Here is a 25565-nt window from a genome sequence, read left to right as displayed (position 1 = left end):
GTTCCACCGGTGACAACGGCTATTTTATTTTCAACGTTCAATTGCATTTGTGAGGTTGTTGAAGAAGAATGTTTGTGTAGCTGGGAAAGAAAGAGTTGCGGAGTGCAGGAGATCTTTATATTTCAATGGCATGTTTTTTTTTTTTTTGTATTTTATTTTGTCTCTTGTTCATGTGGGGTTTGACATTTGATCTCCGCAAATTTATCCGCACATTCACTTTTAACCGAGATACATTCCACGGAGTTTTGCTGAAAAATGAGTAAGCAGAAAGAATTGGAGTTTATGGAGTGGTTTACCTATTTGGAGTCGAGTGATTGAGGAAAGGGAATGTTGTGTATAAAGAGAACAACTACTTTTTATCTCAATGTATGAATGCTGACGTTTTTTTTGAAAGTTGTTGTCAGGTAAATCAAGGTACCAAGTGAGTACAAGAGCTTGCTGCTAAGGAATTATAGAGCGTGACTTCCCGGAAGCAAACGTACCCGCCTTACCTCGATTTGGGTGTTTGCACCCAATTCAAGAGCCTCCATAAGACATAGATTATAGTAATTTGTTTTGGAGCTCTCTGTAATGAGGGTATATTTGCGACAAAATTTGTGGCTTAATCCTCTTTTTTAGACCAATCTCATAAAAAAGCTATGATAAACTCTATTTAATTGCAGCAGAATCAAGTCAACTCTGTTTCCCCTACCTCAATGTAACATCCATTCTATACATTTTTGCAGCAATGTAACTTGAGGGATAAAAGGAGAAAAGAACAAAAAAAAAATGTCTCGTTATTTTAAATGGTCCACGTTTTGTTTCAAATGTATAACAAGATATATACAGATTTTAACACACACACACACACACAAAAATTTTTCTTGCGTTTTCTTCTTTGTCTTGTTTTCTAATCCACATCCAGAGTTAATATTCCAAATTGCTAGCCACTTATGAAGTTTGCGGAGGCTCTTAGTGATGGCTTGGTTACGGAATGGCAAGACCAATACGTTGATTATAAAGGTGGTAAGAAATTGATAAAGAAGATTCGCAAGCTCAAGGATGAGTATGATCAAGAGTCGACTACCGTACTGGCAGATGGGAATAGTGAGAATAATGGTACTAACAATGATAGAATGCCATTGTTGAACTCGAATGACCTTGAGAGACACGATGAGTCCCACAGCGATAACACACCACCAGTGTCAAGTTCGAGCAGTCGTCATGAAACTAGGAAGCCTTCGGTGTTCAATTACTCACTCAAGTCGAGTAAGACGGATTATTTCGCAGAGAGGAGAAAGTTTCAACTTTGGCTTGACGAAGAGTTGCTGAAGGTGGATGAATTTTACTCGGAAAAGGAGCAAGACGTTTACGAACGATTTTTGCTATTGGAGGACCAGTTGTATCAAATGAGGGAACAGAAAAACCAAATTCAGAGACAACGAAGACAGCATGATGGGAATGTCCATGGTATTGCTTCTCGAGGCGAACGTGTTATGCCTCATCGAGTTAACGATTTAGCATTTCATACCAAATTTTTCATTAGTGGACTAAGCCGATGGGACCTACCTTCGCTACCGTCAATGGCATTTGTGAAGAAATGGAAGAGCAAAAAGAAGGTCAAGTATGAGGATGACATATCACTACATGTTCAAGATTCTGTCGATTTGAATTATGCAGAAAATCGAGTACGGAACGGTCTTGTTGAATTGAGTGACCGTGCAACAGACCAAACATCGTTGGATTCGGAGTCCGAAGTGGAGGACTACTTGCCGGCAGCACAATCTGGGCCCCAAACAGATGACCAGATACGACAAACCCGCAGACGTGATTATACTCCTAAAAAGCAGCATTTTGGCGTGCCATACTTGTATGCAAAGAAACAATTGAAGTCTGCCCTTTTGGAGCATTACCGTGCATTGTCGATCCTCAAGTCGTACAGAACTATGAATAGAACCGCATTTAGAAAAATAACCAAAAAATATGACAAGTCGATGCATACCAACATAATGGAACCATTTATGCAGAGGATCAATACGTCTTCTTATTTCTTGACAAGTGACTTGCTCGACAAAATAATTAACCAAGTGGAAGAGCTTTATATTGCCTTTTTTGACCCCGAATCCAAAGATAGGAAGCAATCTTTGGAAAAGTTGAAAACAATTGCATATACTTTCAATTCAACCGAGATACGACAACCTCAGTATTATACCGAGTTTTTCAGCTCTGGTATTTTCCTTGGGTTTGGGATCCCGTTATTTACGTTGGGATTATATACAGCGCTTCACAAAACAACCACTGGAGAGCTTCCTGAGGGGCGATATTTGCTACAGGTGTGGGGAGGATTTTTCATACTCACATTGGCATTCCTCTTATTTGGAATCAATATGGCTGTGTTTGACAAATTCAGAATCAACTACAAGTTTATTTTCGAATTTGATATAGCATCTGCTTTGAACTATAAACAATTTTGGTTACTCCCATCGTTTGCATTTGCGTTTTTGTCACTATTGGGGTGGTTCAGTTTCAACAATTTTTGGCCGCATAAATTTCCAGGTAGAGACTGGCCGTGGATCTTTTTTGGTGTTATGTTGGTGATTTTCGTATGGCCGACAAACGCACTTTATGGATCGGGTCGGAGATGGTTGCAGTTTGCATTGTGGAGACTACTCTTGTCAGGACTCTATCCAGTTGAGTTTCGGGATTTCTTTTTGGGCGATATCGTTTGTTCATTGACGTACACCATGGGGAACTTGCCATTTTTTTTCTGCTTATTTGCCCACCATTGGAATGGCACTTTGGCAGGTCAGCCTGCTAGTGCCAATACATGTACATCATCTAGATCGCGGCTTATGGGATTTTTCAGTACGTTGCCAAGTGTGTGGCGGTTGTTGCAGTGTATACGTCGTTACATGGATACTGGTGATTGGTTTCCTCATTTGGCGAATATGATGAAGTATGCCGTGTCTGCTGTGTACTATATGACCTTGAGTATTTATCGTATTGAGCGCAAAGAAAGAAACAGAATTGTTTTCATACTTTTTGCTTCACTCAATTCGATATACACTTCGATATGGGATATTGTCATGGATTGGTCATTGTTGCAAACCGGCTCCAAGCATTTCTTATTGCGGGATTATTTATTTTACAAGAAACCATACTATTACTACATAGCCATGGTTCTTGATGTGATTTTGCGATTCCAGTGGATATTCTATGCGTTTTTCACACACCAGATTCAGCAAAGTGCAGTAACGTCCTTTTGTGTTGCTCTAGCTGAAATTCTTCGTCGTTTTATTTGGATATTTTTCAGAATGGAAAATGAGCATTGTACCAATGTCATTTTGTTTAGAGCTTCGAAAGATACACCCTTACCCTATGCAGTGTCGGCTAAAGTTGAACGTGCAGTGAAGAAGTTGGTCGAATCTAGATATGATGATCGAAAGTCATCTGAAGAAGAAGGAATTGCCGAGGAGAATGTTGGATTCACTACTGGAAGATCGGGATCTAGGGGTGACGATGATGGTAGAGGTTCAGTTGATTTGACAAGGTTGCTGACAAGGCAATCCATGCCACATTTGCAACAACGAAAGACGTACTTTAAGCAAATTACAGATCGTTTGAACACGGCTCATATAAAGGATTTCCAAAGACGAAAGACTGTAACGCATTTGGACGAAGATTCCGATGATGAGGAAGATGATGATGATGATGCAAGTATTGCCGGAAAGTCAAGTAAACCTTCTCGTGTGTCATCTATTAGAGAAGAATAGGTAGGTTGTATGTGTATAAGTATTTGCTAATAGAGTAGTATATGATGAAGATAAAGTTGAATGTTTCCTCCTCCGACATGGCTTACACTAATCATTCGATGAAATTAAAGATTTAATTAGACAAAAACAGAGAAATTGATAGAACGAAAATTATAAAAATTAAAGGCCTCGACTTTTTTTTTTTTATTTGTTATTTCAACTTCAAAGACCCTTTTTAATGAGCGTGCTCACCATTGTGTTCATCGTGTTTGGCAAATTCTTGTTGAGCAGCGTCGTCAATTTCAGCTGGCTCTTCATCTTCATCGTACTCATGGTGCAACGACAAGGTTGGTTTAACAGCAGCAGAGTCCAAAGTCCACGAGGCCAAAGCATTTTCAGCATCAATAATGATTTGCTTAGAAGCTTCGTAACCATCATAAGCTGGTCTAGTTTCACCTGGGGTGACAGCTGAGTCGTCCAACAATTCCAAAAGAGCCTTACCGTAACCGGCAATCAAGGCGTATTTTTCAGCCAATTCTCTGGTAGCGTCAAATTGGTAGTTGAAAGCTGCCTTCAATTGTTCTCTGGTGATGTTACTCAATTGAGCTTCAGCAACCAAGGATTCAGCTTCAGCTCTAACCAATTCTTGTTCCAAAACTGGGATTTTTGGTGATTGTGGGTCCTTGTACTTCAAGTGAGCAATTTCATCAGTAATCTTTTGCTTTCTTTCTCTAGATGGTTGTACTGAACCTTCAATATCTCTAATGCTCTTCAAAGTGATTCTGTATTGGTCGTACTTGTCGATGTATTGGTCTTCCAATTCACCAATTTCGTAAATCAAAACACCCAATTTATCAGTAACGTCTGAAACATCGTCATCATTGTCTTCACCCCAAGCACTCAATTGTCTAGCAATATCCTTTCTTTCCCTTGAAGTGACTTCAATAGATCTCATCAAGTTCTTTTCCATCTTGATGAATTGAGCCAATTTTCTAGACAATTCTGGGCCGGTGGCACCAGCAGCGGCTTTTCTAATGGATGAGGATAATCCACCAGCACCAAAAAATCTATTCTTGGTGGATGATGGTGGTGGTGGTGGGGCTTGCAATTGAGAGGCGGTTGGAGCCTTTGAGGATCTCAAGGAGTAGGTTCTGTGCATCGTGTGTAGTAGTTGTAGAGTTGGTGCTAAGGAGATTAAGAGGAAGGGAAAGGAAGAAAAAAAAATATATATATAGACTTCAAGGGAAATATTGAATGACTTAAATACTCGACACACAGAGAGAAACACACAAATGCAATTGAACTTAATTTTAGAAAAAATAAAAAAATGAAAAGAAAAGAAGAATAGCAAGTGAAAGTTTTTTTTGTTTCTCTCTTTTATTTTTAATTTAAAAGTGTTGAAGTTTTTGTATATTCAATTTTTTTTTTTTTTTTTAATTGTTGAAGATATTACTACACAAAGACACAATAGAAAAATAGAAACTGTAGCCACACAATATAGAATAAAAATAAGCGCCAGTAATTAATAAAAGGTGAGAGAAGTTTCACTCATGACTTTTCGGGTAAAATAGATACGATGGTTGCTTGACAAGCTGAAATGGCTAGAGGGGGGGAATATCCAAGCTTTTGAGATATCTCGTGATTGATGTTACAATTCGAGAGCGCTGTGATCTACTCTACATCTTAAAATCTCGTAAGTAATCTACATTGTAATTCATTTGTTGGATATAGCAAACTTAAAGAGGAAAAATGTCACTTCAAAAAAAAAAAAAAATTAAACAGTTACGAAAATTAAAAACAAGTGACTTTTTGTTTTTATTTGAAGACTCACTCAAGATTACAGCTCAGTCCATACAAACCCTATGCATGGTCTGCTGCAATAAAAGGTGAGTTTAGAGGCACGCTTGTATATCACTCCAGCATTGACTTCTTTCTTTCTTTCTTTTCTTTGTTTTTCATGTTTTTTTGTCCGAAATTGACGTCAGGCAAATCAATCAGTAACTCTGGTCATGTGCTACCTTGTCTTTTCATTTTTGTGTAATTTTTAAATTGCCTAATTGGGCGACTAAATTGCTATTTTAAACTTCTTTATAAACAACACACTTTTCGATTGTTTTATTTGTCTAAATAGGAATGTGCGCCGCATGCATATAAAACGACTTATAAAGATAAGCACTCAATTATGTTGAATTCACCTTTTTTTTTAGCCTCTAATATTCTGATGTTGAAGATAATCCATCCAGCGGAGTTCTCACTTTTGTCAGATTTCCTGTGGCAAAAGAGATCACCACAGTTACTTTTTATGATTGGATTTTGGATTTAAGCTTCCAACAGAGTCTCTTTGAACATCACTCGCGGGCTAACAAGAATAATGCAATTGCTGACGCAATATTGTAACGTCATGATGGCCGATCCAGCAAAAAGGTGTTCACATAATTTCCAAAGTGTGATCTATACTACGATTCTGTTTCTCCTTATCAAGGATGAAAAAAAAAATTCAACTATGACGTCACATGATGAGTAAATGATTTTGTGATGTTTGATTTTGACAGTTACAGAGATAAACCTTGCCATGGCAGAAAACGGGTCTCCCAGATTTAGCCTTATCCTGAATGTTTCATCCACAGTTTAATAACTGAGTTGAAACTTTTGACGATGGCGCTGTAGGTTTGGTCCGCATGTAAATTGGATGACCTATAGTGAAGTAGTTTTCGCCAAGTTTGTTGCGAAAAAAATTGTGAAGGAAGTGATGATGGAGAAAAGTGTTTATCGACAGAAAGCCTACCCCGTTGTAGTTGAGCCGCTTATGCGTTAGCACATCCCAGAAACTACTTAAAGTAACACATGTTCGGCAAGTTCAGTAGCGCAAGCCGTCATATCCCTTCCTGTTTTCAGAATAGTTTCCACACTTTAATAGTAATTGAAGTACTGCCAGATTAGAAGTCAAAAGCGAGAATTGAATACAAAATACCAAGCAAAGCGGACAATCCTTCAAGGTGTCATATTAAATACAATCTCGGTAACAAAATACCAAAACTAAACAAAGTTGTGGTGTAAAATAATTTTTTCTTGTCGTCTGCTGAAATTCGATCCAGTTCGTTTGCGGCACAATGGTTGCAAGTGATTGGGGCAACCGGCCCCATATTAGCAGCAACTTAAAATACAAGCCCTTTACCCCGCGCCATAAGGGATGGTGAGGAATCACCTAAAGGGAACGAAGGGTTTATTCACGAGACATTTTGAACTCACGGTGATCAAACGAATATATTACAACAACTACTTAGACAAAAAATGCAAGTATTATCTTGAGGAAAGTTCCTCCTGAATATTGTATTCGATTAGTTCATTTTTCAGCCTTGATCAGTCCGCCTTTTTCTTTTTACTTTCAAAACTGTCTTTGCCATCAAATTTTCTCTTTACCGGAAGTCGTAAATCTCCAAGTATCCTGTAATAATCTTCTTCCAAAGCTTGGTAAGCAGTTTGTAACTTGTCCCTTCTAGTGGCTTCGTCCAATGCATCCAACCCTTCCTTATTCTTCTTGTACAACCTTCTCTTTATGAACAACCTCACTTCCGACTTGGATACGTCCTTGTTGTGCTTCAATTTATATAGCAAAATCAACTCCAACAACCTTGCAAATTGTCGCTTCTCCAACTTTAACTGAGCTCTTGCATTTTTAATCCACTCTTGATCAATGTCCTTGGCAACAACCTTGTCAAAGTCAAATCCCAATTCACCCAATCTCTTCAAATCTGCTCGATCTCTCATATCATCAAAACCTTCATTTGGATCTTCAACAACGATTTCAACAATATCCTTGTTTGCTAGCCAGTACTTGCAAAGGTGGCTATAAAACAATTGGCCCAAACCTTGTCCTTGATAAGTTGGAAGTATAATAAATTGCGATGTTTTTATTCTAACCTCCAATTTCTCATTGTCAAAGTTCTTGGCTCCTGGATATTTCCAGTAGTTGTAAGCAGTCGTGAACCCAACAATTGAAGGCTCCTTATCCTCTGGTGCTTTTTCATAAAGTACATAAAGATCCCACAAGTCATCTTCAGCATCAATGAACGAACCTGCTTCAATGTACAACAACACCAAAATTTGTAACCGTTTATGCAACTCTAACCCCGCTGCCAGTTTCAAGTCAATCTTGTATATCTGGTACTCAATGTCGTCTTTTTTGAAACTATCTATCCTAGCGCCCGGTATTTGGTAACTCTTTTTCTCTTCATTTATTGAATCAACCCACGCAATTTCATCTTTGAATACGGTACATTCTGGTACGTACTTATCCATCGTCGCTTTCAAATCAACCAATTCTGGATCATCCAACTTCTCCTTGTACTTGATGTTCAAAAATGGCTTGAACGTGTAGTGGTCAAAGCATAGGAAAATATTCAAGTCTTTATAGCCATAAATTGTTTCAGCGTCTCCAAATATTGGGTATGTGAACAAAGGTTGGAAATTGATTGCTTGCTCTCCATCAGTGATGAACAACTTGAGGGCGTCGTTTGAGGAGGATGTCCATACCTCAGGCTGCAAGGATGCTGCCGATATCTGTTTACTATTTTCTAATGACATTGGTGCTTGAGACCGGTGACGTTGTTGTGTGTTCGTATGTTGTTTACATGATTTTTTTTTTTTTTTTTTTTTTTTCTTCGCTTCGTCCAACGCGCTTAACCTCCACACAACCTCTCTCTACAACTTTCATAATTCATATAGTAAAACCATTAATTAATATTTACAGATTACCTTAAGCTATTCTATAACAACAACCAAATCACCTGCATCAACCATATCACCATTCTTGTGATATATCTTGACAACCTCCCCTCCCTTTGGAGCATTAACCATCATCTCCGTTTTCATGGCTTCAACGACAATCAATGGCTGATCTTTGGCAACTTTATCACCAACACTAACAAGACTTTTCCAGAATCTACCAGAGTATTCCGAATAAACCATTTCGGCATTCTCATTAAACTTTTCATCCTCTTGTACCTTGGCTCCATTTTGTTCCAATTCACTATTTGAAATTTGAATCAATCTGTTAAACTCTTCCAACTTTTCACCACCCTGTGATTGTTTAAACTGTTCAATAGACTCAGAGTTTGCTTGGATCCATTGCAAGTATTGACCGTGATCAAAAACGGATTCAATAATGTCAACTTTGAATCTTCCCACATTCATTTCCTCGGAAAACTTGTCAATCTCTGCTTCACTAACTGGGTAAAACTCAATTTGGTCAAATGGAGACAACAACCATGGCTTTTCAGTGGAGTGCTCACCAAGCGTTAATTTGTCCCAAATTGGTACGGTTCTACCAACTAATTGGTATCCACCTGGTGATTCCATGGTATAGATACACATGTAGTTACCACCAATACCAACAGTACCATTGGGTGTGTAGGTTCTTGAGGGGTTGTACTTGGTTCCCAACAATCTGTGTCTTGGATCTAATGGCACGGCACATGGTGCACCAAGGAAAACATCACCCAATCCCAAAACCAAGAAACGAGCAGTGTACAACATATCCTTAACGTCATGTCTAGTGATTCCATTGATATTGGCGATGAAATCAACATTGTTTGGCAACCAAGGAGCCTCGCTTCTAATTGTTTCTTCATATCTTTTAACTGCATCCAAAGTCTTTTGATCTTCAAACGCCATTGGCAACCTAACAACTCTGGACTTGACTTTCCACTTGTTGACAAAGACCATTTCCTTTTCATAAGCAACAAGAATGTCCAATGCTTCCTTTTGGGTAACTTCATCGGTAAATTCAACCAAAACTGATCTGACACCAGGTGACAATTCATAGATCCCCTTTGGCCTGTATTCTTTAACCATTTCAACCAACTTGTGGATTCTGTAAGCTTTATTCAAATCCAAGATGTTTTCACCATATTCAACAAGAATATATCTGTCACCAGCTTGACGATAAGTAATTTTTGGTGAGGTTTCAGACACTTGAATTTGACAAAGAACAGGAGTTTCTGGATGCACCAATCCAAAACTTTCAACGTCTCCCAATTCTCCTTTCAAAAATTCAATACCCGAATCTTGTTGACGTTTCAACTGTTTAGCAGAGTCATATGTGATTGGAATAAACTGAATTGATTCACCAGGCTTAACTTGACCAATCTTCCACAATTCGGCTTCGGCAACGACTGCCTCACAAACAAATCCTCCCAAACTTGGACCGTCACAGGTCAAAACAACCGGTTCATCACCAGTAAAGTTCACTGCACCCATGGAATAAACATAATCATGAGCGTTTGAAGGGTGTAAACCAGCCTCGCCACCATCAGATCTGGCCCACTTTGGCTTTGGTCCAATCAATCTAACACCAAATCTATTTGAGTTGTAGTGAACTTTCCAAGTTGATGAAAAGAATTCAGCAACTGATTCTGGCTTGAAGAAATCTGGCGACCCATGAGGACCACAAGTAACACCAATTTGCCAAACTTTATTATCATAGTTGGGAATGAGTGAAGATGGGATTGACGTTGGATTAGAGACTGGCGGAGCCAATGTGCAACTGGATATTTCTGGTTGTCCCAAAAACAACACATCTCCAAATTTCAAAACCCTTCCATTGTAACCTCCCAAATTACCCAATGCAAATGTGGATCTTGAGCCCAAGTACTCAACAACATCAACACCGCCTCTGATGGCCAAGTAAGCACGGCAACCGGTTGTCAACTTACCGATTGATAAAGTGTCGCCGCTCTTGATTTCAATTGGCTCCCATTGTGAAGCTTGTTTGCCATTGACCTCAACTGGTGCTTGTCCTCCAGTAACAGCAACAACACATTCTTGGTGGAACAAGATTTTTGGTCCATTGAGTGTGATTTCCAAACCAGGTGCAGTACTGTCATTACCAACTATTCTATTAGCGAGTCTGAATGAGTATTGATCCATACATCCTGAGGGTGGAACCCCGATATGCCAGTATCCTCTTCTACCTGGATAATCTTGAACGGTAGTGTAAGCACCAGGACTAAGAATTTCAAAAGCATGTGGCTTGTATTCATAAGTATCCAACACTTTTGTAGCCACCTTGGCCTCTTCAAACATCTTGGAGTTGGCAATCGAACGAAGGTAATCAACGTTGGTGATACATCCATAAACAACAGTTTCATCCAAAGCTTGACGCAACTTCTTCAACGCATCGTTTCTATCCTTTCCATGAACGATAATCTTTGCCAATGTTGGGTCGTATTCAGCTGAAACGACAGTACCTTTTTCAACCCAAGTATCAACTCTAGCCCACTTGGGGAACTTGACTTCAGTTAATTGACCTGGTGATGGTTTGAATCCCTTTGCTGGGTTTTCAGCATATAATCTAGCTTCCATCGAAGCTCCCTTGACTTCAACTTTTTGACTGAAATCAGGTGGCGTATCTGCGGCAATCAAAAGCATCCATTCAACCAAGTCCAAGCCTGTCACCATTTCAGTAATTGGATGTTCAACTTGCAATCTAGCATTAACTTCAAGGAAGTAAAACTCATCTCTCTTTGGGTCGTAGATGTATTCAACAGTACCAGCACACTTGTAATTCAATGAGGCACCCAAACTTTCAGCTGCTTTTCTCATTCTTTGACGTGTAGCTTCAGGCAAATTTGGAGCTGGGGTCTCCTCTATAATCTTTTGGTTTCTTCTTTGCAAGGAGCAATCTCTTTCACCAACAGCAATGGCTTTGCCGTACCCATCACCCAACATTTGGATTTCCACGTGCCTAGCATTTTCAACAAAACGTTCAAGGAATACTCCGGAATCACCGAAATATGACAAACCTTGGTGTTGGACAGTTTCAAAGACCCTTTCAATGTCATTTTCGGAGTCAACTTTTTGCAAACCAATACCACCACCTCCTGCAGTTGATTTAACCATGACTGGGTACTCCAATTTGGCAGCAATTTCTCTAGCTTCCTTGGCATCTTTAACCAATCCAGAACCAGGAACCAAAGGTACACCAGCTTTCTCGGCAATTTCACGAGCTGAATGCTTCAATCCCAACTTTCTAATAGCATCACCAGATGGACCAACAAAGACAATGCCCTCTTTGCCACAACGGTCAGAAAAGTCAGCGTTTTCTGACAAGAAACCGTACCCTGGGATGATAGCTTCGGCGCCGGTCTGCTTAGCTGCGTTTATAACCTTGTCAATATCAATGTATGTTTGTGCTGCAGTTGTACCATGCAATGGGACTGCAACATCAGCACTTGTGACATGTTCAGCATACTTGTCAGGGTCTGAGTATATGGCAATAGACTTGACGCCTAGTTTCTTCAATGTTTTGATTATACGAACGGCAATTTCACCTCTGTTTGCAACCAAGACCGAATTGAATGGTTTTTTGTATTTTTTGGCTTCAGTAGCGAGATGTTCTTGATAGTTTTTCCATCCTCCATGAATAGAAATATCAACTGTTCCAGGAGCATTGTAACCAGCTTCTTCACAAATAAATGATTTTACCCATTCTCCAGATGCCAACTCAGCGGATCCAATACCCAACGGTTCAGGAACGAAATTGATAAAAGTTCCAAAGTTTTCTTTCGGTATGGTGTAAACTTCAACGGCGATGTGAGATACATTTTCGGAAACTCTTCTTAAACCAGGCTTTGCAACTGGGCCTGTTTTTGGCAAAGCATAAAGCTTATAGTTTTTGGAGGTTGTTGTTGATTCAACAAATCTAGCATCAACTTTCTCCAATTGCCAGTGTAATTGGAATCCCTTCAAATGTGCACCTACCACTGCCAACTTTACTTGCTCTGTAGGAATGGTTTTTGGAATACTTGGGAGTAACTCATCAGAAATTGATGACTCGATCAACTTATCTTTCAAAGCACCGTAGAAAAATGGCACTGTTTTGGTGTACGATTCCATGTATCGACTTGCCAAATCTAATAATGCATAATCGTTGAATTTATGTGACAACAAAGTAATACCAAATGGCTGGCCATCTTTTCTAAACCCGGCTGGAATAGCTAATCCTGACAAATCAGCCAAGTTGACAAAGTTTGTGTAGGTTCCTTGACACGAGTTGACTCTAATTGGTTCAGCAAGAACATCTTTGATTTTTGGATTCAAAGGAGCAGTTGGCACAATGATTGCATCAATGTTCTTCAACAATCTTTTCACCTTTTGCAATATTCTTTGTCTCTTGTATTCGAATTCAAAACATTGAGCAGCGGAATAGTTTTCTCCACCTTTGACAATTTTGAGAACAGTTGGATCCAAGTCCTTTGTGGGTGGGTTGGTTGCTAAAAAGTCTCGTACTGCAACAAATCTTTCCGTTACCCAAGGACCCTCGTACAAACACCTGGCCAACTCAAGTAATGGCTCAATGTCCAATGAAACCAATTCGGCTCCAACGTTGTCAGCAAAGATCTCAACTGCTTTGTTGTATAATTCCGGATTTTCAGTCTCACCGCACCATATCAAGTTAGTAGGCACAACGAGTCTTGGTTTTTTGGAAAACTTTAATAAGGGATTGGCTGGCATTTCCCTGGAATACTCATCATTTTCACCATCCTCTTTGGCCATGATTTCAAACGCTACTTGAGCATCTTGTAAATTAGTTGAGAAAATGGAGACACAATCCAACGATTTGCACGCTGGGACTACTCCACTGCATGAAAATACACCTTTTGTTGGCTTCAATCCAATGATGTTGTTTAATGCTGCTGGTACTCTACCTGAACCCGCAGTATCTGTACCCAATGAAATAGGTACAATTCCTCTAGCAACAACCGAAGCAGAGCCGGCTGATGAGCCACCGCTTACATACTCTTTGTTGAAAGTGTTTGGAGTTATGCCATATGGGGATCTAGTACCAACCAAACCAGTAGCAAATTGGTCTAAATTTGTTTTGCCTAGTATGATTGCACCGGCTTCTCTTAATAATTTGACAGTTGTGGCATCCTTTTCGGGCTTGTACGCGAACGAAGGACATGCTGCAGTTGTTTCAAATCCTTTAGCGTCAATGTTGTCCTTAACGGCTATTGGGACCCCGTATAATGGGAGTGATGTTTTATTGGCTTTTGATTGTAAAAAGTTCCATTGGTGGGTTAAGTCGTCGACTGTAGCTAATGAGATCCACGCAGGGTCTTCTGGGGCAGTTTTCTGTGATTTGAGGAGGTCGACCAATAACTTAAGTGACTCATTTGGCGTTGAGTTGTAATGTGCGTTTTTCCAGTCCTCGACTGTCCAACCAATTGTAGAAACCATGTTTGGAATATGCTAGTTTGTAGTAGAAGGTTGCAATCAAAGAGAACTAAAGTGTTATTCAAATTCCTACACTGGAGGGGGGGGGGGTCAAAACATTTATATACCTTTGTTCATTTCTATTTACTTTACAAGCGGCAAATCCCGATAGCAGAAACCTATGGAGTTTTTGATTGAAAAATTTTTTGTTATATATGGGATGCATCTTTTGTGTAATAAGTACACTGATAAGGCAAAAAAAAAAAAGAAGAAGGAATATTAATGTCTCTCTCTTTCAAAAACGACAATTCAGTGCGAGTGTGTGTGCGACACTGTAGTATTAAATGTCGCAAGATATTTTTCTGATAAACGGAGAATGTCGTAGCCAATTAATGATCGCTTGCCATTTTCGGCCCATGGGATTTGGAGCGAAGCAAAAGCCCTTTTGCACGCAACAATACTTAGTGAACGGACCACTTTGAGATGAGGCGATTGCGTTCTATTGTTGGTAGCACATTCTGAGAATGATGACGACAGCGCTTTTGCATATTCAAGTTTTTACACAGTTTCTTACAACTCAAATTGTCAGTCTCGGATATATCCGTGAACATAGCTCAAAGGTCAACAACAAAGTGTAAGTATAGCGTAGTGCCAATAAAACTACCTAGACTAATAGGTCTGTGACAGAGTAAGAGGGCGGACCGAATACATCACCAGAGTCAAGAGCCTTGTCTGTACGCTAGTAAGCGATAAGGGAGAGAGTTCTCATTGATAACAACTAAGAAACGTTTCTTTCGATTCTCCAAGCACTTCAAATCCCGCGTAAGGTTTCTTATCCAGATTGTAAGTGTGAGAAACGTTTTGTTGAGTATACTACTGCTCAAACACTCCTCGACGTTATGCTTTAAAATTGGGGGACTCTTATTGGAGTATGATAAGAGAGAAAAGTTCGTATGGCAAATGAATTAGTCCAATAAATATTTTATTTTATTTTATTTTATTTTTTTTTATTTCTTCTTTCTCTGCGGCCCGGAATTAACCCGTGGTTGACTATTTTTGTGTTATCAACTTACTAATCGCTAATCTGCTTGATCTCTTATCAAACAGCCACAGATTCACAGATTCTCTATTGTAATCCCGCTAGAAGTGGTATTTAGCTGTTAGTTGGTAGCCGGAAAAAAAGGCTACAACAACTACTCAAAGGTATTTTCACCAATAAGCAATAACTTATATTATTTCTAAAATTTATTGCAATCTAATAATACAGTATACGAAATCATACATAACCTTGTCAACGATACTACTTCTTTTCATCAGACAACTCATCGTCAATGTTACCATAGCTCATCTCCACAGCTCTACCATCAACAACCTGGGGATTAGATAATTGTGCAATCACCTGTGATTGAACTGCATGCAATTCTTCTGGATGGTGATTCTGCCATTCTCTCAACTTGTATGTTTGTCCAGTCAAGTCCCAATATATTCCTCTTCCGGTATTGTAAAGACTGTGTCTTCCCTCCCAAACTGGGTATATAATGACTTGGAAAACAGTGTACCATATCCAAATGAAAAACACCACAACCCACCCAGTGAAGAACTTACGCGAGAAAATGTACTTGCTTCCGTATAAGGGCATTGGCCAAATCACCAACAAACTCAACGTCATGAATACACAAACACCAACGCACCACTTGAATGCCTTATGCAACTGTTCTTGGTCCTTAGTGTATTGTGGTCTCTCTTCTTCTACCAAATGACTGGCCAAAACAGAGATTTGTGACTTGACTGGTGACAACTTTTCATCATCATTGAAATTGTCTGATTTCGTAGCCTCCATCAACTCTTCTTCTTCACTGACTCTGGTGATTCTTGTTTCCAACAACTTCCAGTTGAAATTCTGTGGCTTGAATATTATTGTAAATAAGGGCACGGTAATCAAGGGAAACAACAATGCAACAACATTACCCGTCAACATTGAATCATCCTCAAACAAGTTGTCATATGAGATGGTACCAAACTTTGTTTTACAGACAACCAACCATGCCATGATAGCCAAACCGGTGGCGATTGGTGGCGTGAACGTAGCTGCATGCCAGTTTTGCTTGGAAGACAATATTGTCATTGCTGAACTCAAGACGGCACCACCGATAATTATTCCCATCAACTCATACAAGAACCCCATTGAAACATTTGCATAGTAGAGACCAATGGCGAACCCGGCCATAGCATAAGCAAAAACACCACATGCAATGTGTGACATGAAAATCAACTTTTTACCACTGGCATTTGGGTTGATGTAAGTTCTGTAGATATCGTAGGTGGTGATGGTTGATACGGCAATCAATTCTGAAGACATTGCACTAGTAACAGCCATGTAAATCATAATCAAGGCCAAGACGGCACCGCCTTTTCCCAACAAAGCAGAAGCAGCATTAGGTAATACCAAACCAGCTGCAACTTCATCACTGGTCATTGGTCTCCCCAATGGCCAGTAATCAGTGTACTCCAATGACAAAGCAGCGAAACCCATAGTCAATGAACAGAATGCTGGGATTGGAAGCCAAGCCAATGACCCCAAGATGTAACCTTTGTAAGCAGAAGCTGGATTAGCTGCAAACGCCTTGTTGAAGTATCCATTGTCCAAAAACACAGTACCAAAGTTACCAACGATATTGATGACAAAGAATATACCTCCTGATTTGGAATTAAATGTCAAGAATGATCCATCGTGGTTTCCATCGATTGGCTTGATATCTGCTAATTTTGTAACTGCCTCCCAAACAACTCCCGGTGATCCCAATTTATGGCTTGTTGCCCATGTGCTGAAAGCAAAGATAATGATTATGGTAACCATAATGACTGTGTGGGCGTAATCTGTCAAGATAGTAGCTTTTAATCCACCAAATACCGAGTACACAGTTGGAGAAAGACCAATCAACAAACAAGCGGCAACAGGATGCATTCCAGTCAAGTCGCAAACAGTAGCTGAACCACCAGTCAACAACATGGCAGTCACCAAGATGTTTGTGGCAAGACCCCAGAATGTGTAAACAATGTGAGTTGCAGTTCCATATCTTGCACGAACGATTTCCAAGTATGTCCTAGCCAGTGGTGCTCTCTCTTTAGCTTTAATAGCCAAGGTTGCAAACAATGTGATTTGAACAGTGGCACCAAATGCATAACTGCACGATCCAAAGATACCATTTTTGTAGGCTTGTGTAGTTGACGTCAACAATGTAGCTGCCCAAGTCCAAGATGACACAACAGCAGCACTGATTAAACCTGATTTGACTGACCTACCAGCGGTAGCAAACTCTTCGGCTGTGATGATCTCCTTGTTGTATCTTTTCAACAAGTAAGTGGTTAATATCATACCAATGGCAAATACTGCACCTAACCCAACTACGATGGCATAACCAGCACTTTGAGGAAGTGGAACGAATGATGTGTCTGCCATTATTTTCAAAGTGATGATGTTTGATGTATGTTGTAGACGAGTGAAAAATCTGAAAAATTTGAATAATTGGTGGAGACATTAATTCCCCTTTATATAATCACTCATCTCAAGGCTATTGTTCAAACTCTATTGTCTCATCTCTATTGTTACAAGCGTCAGATGCAAAGACAAGAGCTTATCTCGGTTGTTGGAAAATTGGCTGCAAGAATTTTAGACCTGCACAATCAAACATCTGTTTTCTATTTTTTTTTTTTCCCTCTATTCTGCACAGAAGAAGAAGAAGACATCTGTTTTTTTTTTTCTTATCTCTGTCTCAATTAGTACAAACTATTGATAACAAGAAACTACTATACACTCCTTCAATACCAGCTTACATGGGCATATTAATTGATAACGTCTTGAGATACTCTGCAAAAACTCTAAAATCTGGGATGCCTCGTAATTGAGATGGAATATCGTACATATTCTGGGGTAGAAAGGGGTGCTCTTCTCACTATGCAACTGCAATAATATTTTGGCTGCAGAGTTCAGTATTCCAAAACGTGGACATGGGGGACATTGTAAATACGGTCTGAGATAGACAAAACCTCACTCAAGGTATCTTCGTCTTTACTTTGATTATGCAATTCTTCTGAGCCAATGAAAAAACACACCTGTTGTAAGGCAATTTAGATTATTCTATTTTGTGAAGCTTATTCAGTTTCCATAAAAAAAATTCTTCAAACCTCTCTTAACGGGAAATGTCATCTCTGATAAGAGAAAGAAAAAAAAAAGGCATATTGTGTTGATACACGACTCGCTTATGATTGGGCCGTTAACGCTTGATAATTGTTTCTGTGTAAGAACTTTTTGAGATTTTGAGGCAAATTGCAGTCAAATTGACATGTGCTTCTCCGTCATATGCGAGGAAAGCGCAAGTGCAACTGTGTGGATGGCATAGTTGCTAACGCAACGCTGACAGGTAACTTGGACGATGTATGTATACATGAAGAGCTAGGCATGTTGACAATGAATGAATTGAATGACGTTCTTTCTTTTGAAAATTTAGATTACAGAGAAACGCCTTGGTTCGTTCTGCACTGAAATTGTGGAAAAATTACGGGCCGCATCATACTCATAACCAACGTATGTTTTTGTTTTACCTTTTATCATTCTTTCCTAAGAATAGGATTTATAGAGATGTACTGGTGTATATACACCGGCCGTCTGGTTCCGTCTAATTTCTCGTGTATTTATTTATTGCATGAGTTCTTTGCCGCGCGGGCCGGCGAGACCTAGATCTGAAAATCTTTTATCAGGTGAAAGATGAAATCTGTATCTTTATGAACCTAATCAGCACAATCACTGACGTTGTAAAGCGAAAGATGGCTCATCGTCTCCAAGTCAGTTATGCAACAAATTCCCACTATTGATGCTCTGAAAAGGAAAAGGCTCTGGTAAAGAGTATTTCTATTTGGTTTTTCACAAAAATTGGATGATTGTCAATAAAAATAGTTACACACAATAGTATACATAAAATAATATGATAACTCATAAAAACAACTGTCTCCACAAATACACCAGCACATCTCTATGAAACCTATTTCTATAACAGCAGAAACATCACATTGGTGAAAAGCAAAAAGTAAAGTAAAATGTCCATTTGTCACTCTATCTCTTTGTAAAATAAAATTTCTCCTTGTTCTTAAACACAATTTATGCTATGGCATAATCAACTGACTCTAAATCGATTCGTTATATTCCCTATCATCAACTTTACCCTCCAATTCATTTCTGATTTCCTCCATTTGGGTAACTTGCTTCTTCCATTCTTGTTTCTCCTTCTCATCATCAGTGTCTTTGACGAAAAAAGAGTCATCGGGTCTTCTATAAGACCTTCCGATTCTATCCCACAAGGTAGTAAATTGTCCGTAGTTGTAGTTGAAGTATAAATGATGGACAGTATGGCATGCAGTTCCATTCACTACAGGATCATTACTCATGTAATTTCCATCGTGAATCATGACTGTCCAAAAATTGACAAACGTAAACAAACCCAAGTACAAGACCTTGTGCAATGGGAAAAACAATGGGTAAAGATGGTATGGTAAACTTTGAGCCCATCCATCGACTGGGTGGAAAGCATGCGAAGCAAATGGGGTACAAACGATCCACTTGTGATGAGGTTTATGCAATCTCTTGTAGACTGAAGGCCAATGTAGCCACCTATGAATGAAGTAAATCAAACAATCAGTAAACAAAATAAACATGGGGATCAGCAACAAGAGAAATTTCCAGCCACCGGTGGATTCATTAATATCAAAATAAAGACGCGAAAATCCCTTCAATTCCAAAAGGAAAAATGGGTTGGTCAAAGCAACCATGACGGGGATTGCTGTCATTGCACGTTCAATCTCCAACCACATTTGATTCTTCAAGTACCTTGGATGATTGAATATTTTCTTATCAAAAACAAAGACATAACTGAAGTAAGCGACAATCAAGTACAATAACCAACCAAAGATTGTAGTCACCACTAAAATACTCAATGACTCTCTCAAGATATTCGACCTAGATAAGATGGAACTGGAAAAGTAGTCACCTTCCGGTAAAAAGATGGGCTTCAATCCATAAATCTCTGATTTGTTTTGCAAACTCATAAACTTGGCCCACAAGTACGAAGGTATATTGGCAAAATTGATACTGGTGCTATTGAATTGGAAACTTAAAGCATTGGACGCATGTGAAGATGTGGAGTTTGCAAATATAGCACTGTCGAGTGGGTCGTATCCACTGGCAGTTGCACTTGCGGGAAGATATTGGGACACTTTTGACGAAACTTGTTGAACAACAGGCGAGTTCTGCAAGAATTGGTCAACTTTCCCACCTTTGGGCAATGCCGCAGCATATAGCTTGTCGAAAATGAAGTAGTCACAGATTTCTAATACGATATCCATGTCGTGTTGTGTGTATAAAGAGCAGAAACGTGGGCTCTTTGAAAAATTTGATGTGAAAGTTAGCTGAAAGCTGCTAGATGCGATGAAAGGAAGCTAGTGTAGCTAGTATAGTAGTGATGTGTGGTATTGGTGGTACTAGTTGTGAGCCAGGAGTATATAAAGCGAGTGTAGCGAAAGGGTAATAAATATATAGGCAATGTATGGATTTTGTTTATAATCCACTTCGTTCTCTCGTATAGAAAAAGACTTTTTTTTTTTTATATATTTTTTTTTATTTTTATTTTCTTTGAGAATCTTTTCGGAAACGAGGGATAAGTTCCGAAGATGCAAAACTAGAGTTTCAATTCTAATTGGATCAAATGACGAAAGTGTTGTGACAATACCTCAGTTCTTCCTTGTAATGGTAGCAATTAAAATAAGGAAAATTGCGCAAGCTAGAAATAGTCTACGTTTCTTTCCTTTACATTTGTATGCCCCGAATTTCTGCCGCTTAAGGTGTTGCGTCTTCGTGGGATGATGATTTTTCCGTCTCTAATATGTTGGAATGTGTCAACACAGAGCAAGAGAAACAAACAAAAACAACGCGTGGTGTCCGTAGTGCGTGCATGCATGCATTTGGAATAGTGGAGTGATTCTTGCAGTGTAATGCTTGACAACCTATACGAAGCTATGCTACGGGCTACATATGAGGCAAGTTCTGTCTACACAACTCAAAAGAGTTCGCTTAGCATTTGCAAAAGATTTGTATGACACGTTTCTTATCAGATCCTTTACTAACGAAAGCTATTCTATAAACCAAAATCAATCTAATCCATTGTTCAAGATTTTGTCCTCCCAATTAGTAATTCTCCAACCTATTTCCAATGACCTCCGACCCTGTTCTTTTTTTTTTTGTTTTTTGTTTTTTTCTTTTCTTGCTTTCTCCATATTTGTCAGGTCCAGAATCGGACTCGATCCATCAAAAGCCATTTGGGTTTTGTGTATTTTTTTGTCTCATCTGTATCTCGTTCCCAGACGCAAAGCGCTCTACCAAGTTGCTAAACGAGAGAATAGATAGGGCGGCGAATCGATGCTTTCAAAATAAGGGGAGAGACAGACGTCTATTATAATGGCCAGACAAGTACAGTTTTATCTATTCCAACAGTTGTAATATCCACCTTTCAGTACATTACAGCCTGAAAGCTCTCTTTAACCAAGCAAACTTTGTTACAATTCTATACGACGAAATATGTTTTTGTGTAATCTCATGAAAGATTGCAAAACAAACCTACGCTACCAAATTTAGTCCTATACAAAAACATATGCCTGCAGTTGAGCAACACTGCATGTAGATAATCATAGTAAATCTAGTAGATCAGCATTGATCCCACTCGTGTTAGCACTATTACTTGATTGCGAAGGTGTTGTTGATATATTAGGTGTCATACTTCCACCTTTTGGTGACAAGACTGACGAGTTGAAACCTGGTGGGTAGTTGTTTCTTCCCTGCAGCAGTGCACTAGTGTTGGGATTATTATATGAACTTGAAGGGGTGGTAGGTAAACTCTTCATTTTACTGGCTTCTGATACCCAGTTCGTCTTCTTACTCGAATTGAGTTTGTTGTTGGCTATGTTCGCCAGTTGGAAATCGTCAAAATCGTCGTCAGCTACATCGTCATGGTACGCTGGCCCAGCCCGATCAAATGTACTCTTCAAACCATCAAACAAGTTCGATGATCCGGTGGAGCTGTTGTTGTTAGTGGCGCCAAATCTTAAAGGAGTACTTTGCGTTAGATTTATAGGTGTCGATTTTGATGTCGTTGATGATGTCTTTGGTCTCAAAGGTGTGGACGTGCTAGGTTTCGTAGACGTTGCACGTGACGAGCTGGAGCTTTTCCGCATTGGTTGCATCACTTGACTCTTTGGAACAATTTCTGGCTTCTCTGGTTCCTTGATGGCTTGAGATTCCAATAATGTCTCGAAATTGGCCGTACCTGTATTCCTTTGCGCACTGCCATTTGCAGATCTACCATTCAAGTTCCGTTCTGGTAACTGGGCCAACTTCTTTTCTGTCATCTCCTTTTGTATCTTGTTTATGATAGTCATGAATGACCTGAACTGCTTCTGGTCACAATCAGTGCACTCAAAGGCAAATGTATAGCACTGGGGTATAATTGAGTCAACCTGAGTTTTCAAATCCAAGTGCATATCCTCATTTGATACAATCTTTTCAAAAAACTTGAGTATCCGAACCACAATCTCCTCCTCTCGGTTCTTTAATGCCTTGGTCACGGTGAGAAACTGTTCATTGATAATGATTGCATCAATGGCTTTTGCATCAACAAATTTCTCAAACGTGTTCAAGATTTTCAACTTGGTGGAAAAAACAGATGTCGCTTGGAGAATCTTTATCAACAATGGGAAAAATGTATTTTTCATGTACGAAAAGTCAATTTTGGCAACAAAATTCGGTATGTAATCGAGAAATGTCTCCTGTAGTTCAATTTGGACTTCCTTCTGATCTTGTTCTTTAGATGCTAGTGTAAACACAAGGTCCAAAATTGCTTTTATAAAACTCATAAATTGCTTATCGTTCGTCTTTTCTTGTAAAACATTCAAATTCCTTATCAAAGTTAATCTGGTCTTCACTGACGCGTTAATAAGTTTGGTAAAAGTTTTCAACTTCTTGCTCTTGGCCTCGTCTTTGAAAACAACGTCATAAACTTTTTCCAGTAGCGACGAGCTATCCTTCAACAACACATTATAAACTCTATCCTGGAAAGTCAACCCCGACATCGATTTTGAAATAACCATGATCAACTCTAAAGACAATGAAATCAACTCATCGATATTGGAGTCAATGGCAACGGTTTCATCCAATACGGTCAACTCATTTATAACCTGTCCAATCAATAATGGCAAAATCTTCAGCGATCTAAACGCTGATGGAAACCGGCTAATCAAGGCGCTCTGTGTTGACGGTTCAACTTTCAATAATCCCCTCATAAATACCAATTTTTCATCAATTGATTTAGTTGTAAACTCGTCAATAAACCACATGGCTTTGATTATTGTGCCATTGAAAAAATCTGAATCTATAAATCGGTCCAATCTTAGCCTATCGTAAGGATACCTAGCGAGTAGTTGAGGAAAAAGGGGGTACAACTGTTCCGGTACTTTCTTCAAAATATATTTCAACTCATTAGGGCTAGCTCGGTGGCTGTAAAATTTCGATTCAAATTTACGAAATTGATGCTTGTAATCTTGAATACTGGTTGTGTCTTGCAAGTGAATTAACAGAACACCTTCATCGTAATTGTATAAATGGAAAATCAACATTCCGAACGACCAAATATCGTTAGCAAAATCCAACTTTGGTTGGGCATCGACAATCAACTCCGGTGCCGTAAAACTTAAATTCAAATTTGCAAATGGAATAAAAGAAGATGAATTCATGATATAAAAATTGTCTCGTTCTTGAGGAGAAATCTCGTTGAGGTTTTTAAGAAATGTAAAACCTGCCAACTTCCAATCACCTTGATTGTTGATGAAGATCGACGATGGCCGAATATTCAAGTGAATTATGTTGCACTGGTTGTGAATAAATTGGAGTCCCTTGGCCACCTGCAACAACCCTTTTTGAATCGACAACTCATCCAAATCTTTTGAAGCGGCTGTATTTAAATCACTCACAACTGCTTCGGTGACAAATAGGAATTTTGTCTTTGTCTCCTCCAATGGCTCAAGAGTTGTCAATACCTGGGGATGTCTCAATTTACTCAATTGGTTCACTTCAAATTTAACCAACTCATAGCACTCTTTGATGACTTTCTTGGGACTGCTATTTGCAGCTAATGATGACATTTGACACATTCGATGCACTTGCGACTCAAACTTCAGTTTATCAAATATGAAAACGGAAACTATTCGGTTGTTTGTCTTGTGCTTGGCTGGGTATATCGTCCATGGCTCGCTGGCAAAGGATGGATTATCCAGAACATTGTAAGTTGCTCTAATCCCAGTTTTGAATCCCAAACTGCTCAACATTCTTGCTGAATCGTAATCTATGGAGTTTCGTATTATATATGTGTTGTCACGACTTCAACGAAAGATGCGATATTTTTCGCTTGTCGGGTTTAGGTGATTAACAAACTATACAAATTGGAACATACAATCTGTTGAAAAAATGGGGCAAAACTAATCGAGCTTACGGATGACTCTCTTCCCTTGCTTACTCGTTTGTAGACTACGTCAATGGATCAACACTTGAAGCGAACAGAATGATACAAAAGAAAAGAAAAATTTACACCTATTGGATATAATAGAGTTTGCTAGTGGCAGAACATGCCAAAAACCTATTAGGAAAACAAAGAGAGCGAATGCAAAGTAGTGGAGAAAAGCTATATTAATACGTATTTACAAAACCCTACTCGAACAGAATCTATGCTTGTGCAAAACTACAAACATGTCAATGCAGACTTCTTATCACATAGGATTAAAGCCCGATGCGTTATAAGATGGGTCTTTCGAAGGTATGTAAACGGACGTCTCGCCCCTAAACTCACCTCCAAATCCACCTCCTCTACCTCTGCCCCTGTAGCTGCCTCTGAAACCACCTCGGAATCCTCCCCTGCCTCGATGGCCTCGATGGCCACCACGGCCTCTACCTCTATAACCACCCCTATCATACTCTTGTCCATTTGCAGCGGCAATAGCAGCTTCTTGTGCCGCTTGACCTCCGTGCTTACCCCTACCAAACTGTCTTCCTTCTCTGAATCCTGGATCCAAATCTATTGATATACTTTGGCTATCAAGAATGGTGGATTGTAAATATTTCATGGCATTGAGTGCTCCTTGTTCAGTTCTGTAAATGACAAAGCAAAACCCACACGGTGTCAACTTGTTCCGATCTAACCCCATTATGATCTTGTCTATAGCACCACATTTCATGAATAATTCGTGTATTTGCTCTTCTGTCGTGAAATGAGATAAGTTGCCCACGTACACGGTCCGCGAAGTCAATGCCCGCTCAAGTTCACCATAATTGTGTCTCGCCTTTTTTATCAAGTACTGAGATGGCTTGTCGAGCCTTTCGGCTGAATTGTTGAAGTTGTTTTCTAGTAAATCCATGGCGATATGGACAGTTGGTGAGAGGTGGAACTTTATCACAGGATTAGTTGATTTATTTTTTATTTTTTTTTTTGTGATAATTGTTCAGGCTTTCCTTGAACTTAGAGTATGAAA

General features: G+C 39.3%; 8 protein-coding genes across 8 annotated transcripts; 1 reads left to right on the top strand and 7 right to left on the bottom strand. All coding sequences in view use genetic code 12, as the record gives it.

Annotated features, from left to right (window-relative positions):
- Positions 1-932: 932 nt before the first annotated feature.
- On the top strand, positions 933-3752 carry SYG1 (Syg1p; the record flags this gene model as incomplete). The annotated part of the gene is made up of 1 exon (XM_051753748.1): positions 933-3752. The coding sequence occupies one exon, from the start codon at positions 933-935 to the stop codon at positions 3750-3752; it is 2820 nt and encodes a 939-aa protein (XP_051611085.1).
- A 214-nt stretch (positions 3753-3966) lies between these two features.
- Positions 3967-4890, bottom strand: PIL1 (lipid-binding protein; the record flags this gene model as incomplete). Its single annotated transcript, XM_051753737.1, has 1 exon — positions 3967-4890. The coding sequence occupies one exon, from the start codon at positions 4888-4890 to the stop codon at positions 3967-3969; it is 924 nt and encodes a 307-aa protein (XP_051611084.1).
- Positions 4891-7091: 2201 nt separating this feature from the next.
- HAT1 (histone acetyltransferase catalytic subunit) lies at positions 7092-8315 on the bottom strand (the record flags this gene model as incomplete). The annotated part of the gene is made up of 1 exon (XM_051753726.1): positions 7092-8315. One exon carries the CDS (start codon positions 8313-8315, stop codon positions 7092-7094), a length of 1224 nt encoding a protein of 407 aa, XP_051611083.1.
- Positions 8316-8492: 177 nt separating this feature from the next.
- Positions 8493-13970, bottom strand: DUR1,2 (bifunctional urea carboxylase/allophanate hydrolase; the record flags this gene model as incomplete). Its single annotated transcript, XM_051753715.1, has 1 exon — positions 8493-13970. One exon carries the CDS (start codon positions 13968-13970, stop codon positions 8493-8495), a length of 5478 nt encoding a protein of 1825 aa, XP_051611082.1.
- Positions 13971-15246: 1276 nt separating this feature from the next.
- DUR3 (Dur3p) lies at positions 15247-17406 on the bottom strand (the record flags this gene model as incomplete). Its single annotated transcript, XM_051753704.1, has 1 exon — positions 15247-17406. One exon carries the CDS (start codon positions 17404-17406, stop codon positions 15247-15249), a length of 2160 nt encoding a protein of 719 aa, XP_051611081.1.
- Positions 17407-19127: 1721 nt separating this feature from the next.
- On the bottom strand, positions 19128-20342 carry ERG3 (C-5 sterol desaturase; the record flags this gene model as incomplete). The annotated part of the gene is made up of 1 exon (XM_051753693.1): positions 19128-20342. One exon carries the CDS (start codon positions 20340-20342, stop codon positions 19128-19130), a length of 1215 nt encoding a protein of 404 aa, XP_051611080.1.
- Positions 20343-21677: 1335 nt separating this feature from the next.
- Positions 21678-24368, bottom strand: KGF57_000420 (uncharacterized protein; the record flags this gene model as incomplete). The annotated part of the gene is made up of 1 exon (XM_051753682.1): positions 21678-24368. One exon carries the CDS (start codon positions 24366-24368, stop codon positions 21678-21680), a length of 2691 nt encoding a protein of 896 aa, XP_051611079.1.
- A 438-nt stretch (positions 24369-24806) lies between these two features.
- On the bottom strand, positions 24807-25451 carry KGF57_000419 (uncharacterized protein; the record flags this gene model as incomplete). Its single annotated transcript, XM_051753670.1, has 1 exon — positions 24807-25451. One exon carries the CDS (start codon positions 25449-25451, stop codon positions 24807-24809), a length of 645 nt encoding a protein of 214 aa, XP_051611078.1.
- Positions 25452-25565: the final 114 nt, after the last annotated feature.

Source organism: Candida theae, assembly GCF_024610275.1.
Source record: "Candida theae strain CBS 12239 chromosome Unknown scaffold56, whole genome shotgun sequence".
In the NCBI taxonomy this organism is placed as follows: Eukaryota; Fungi; Ascomycota; class Pichiomycetes; order Serinales; family Debaryomycetaceae; genus Lodderomyces; species Lodderomyces theae.
This window is presented reverse-complemented; position numbering and strand designations above follow the sequence as displayed.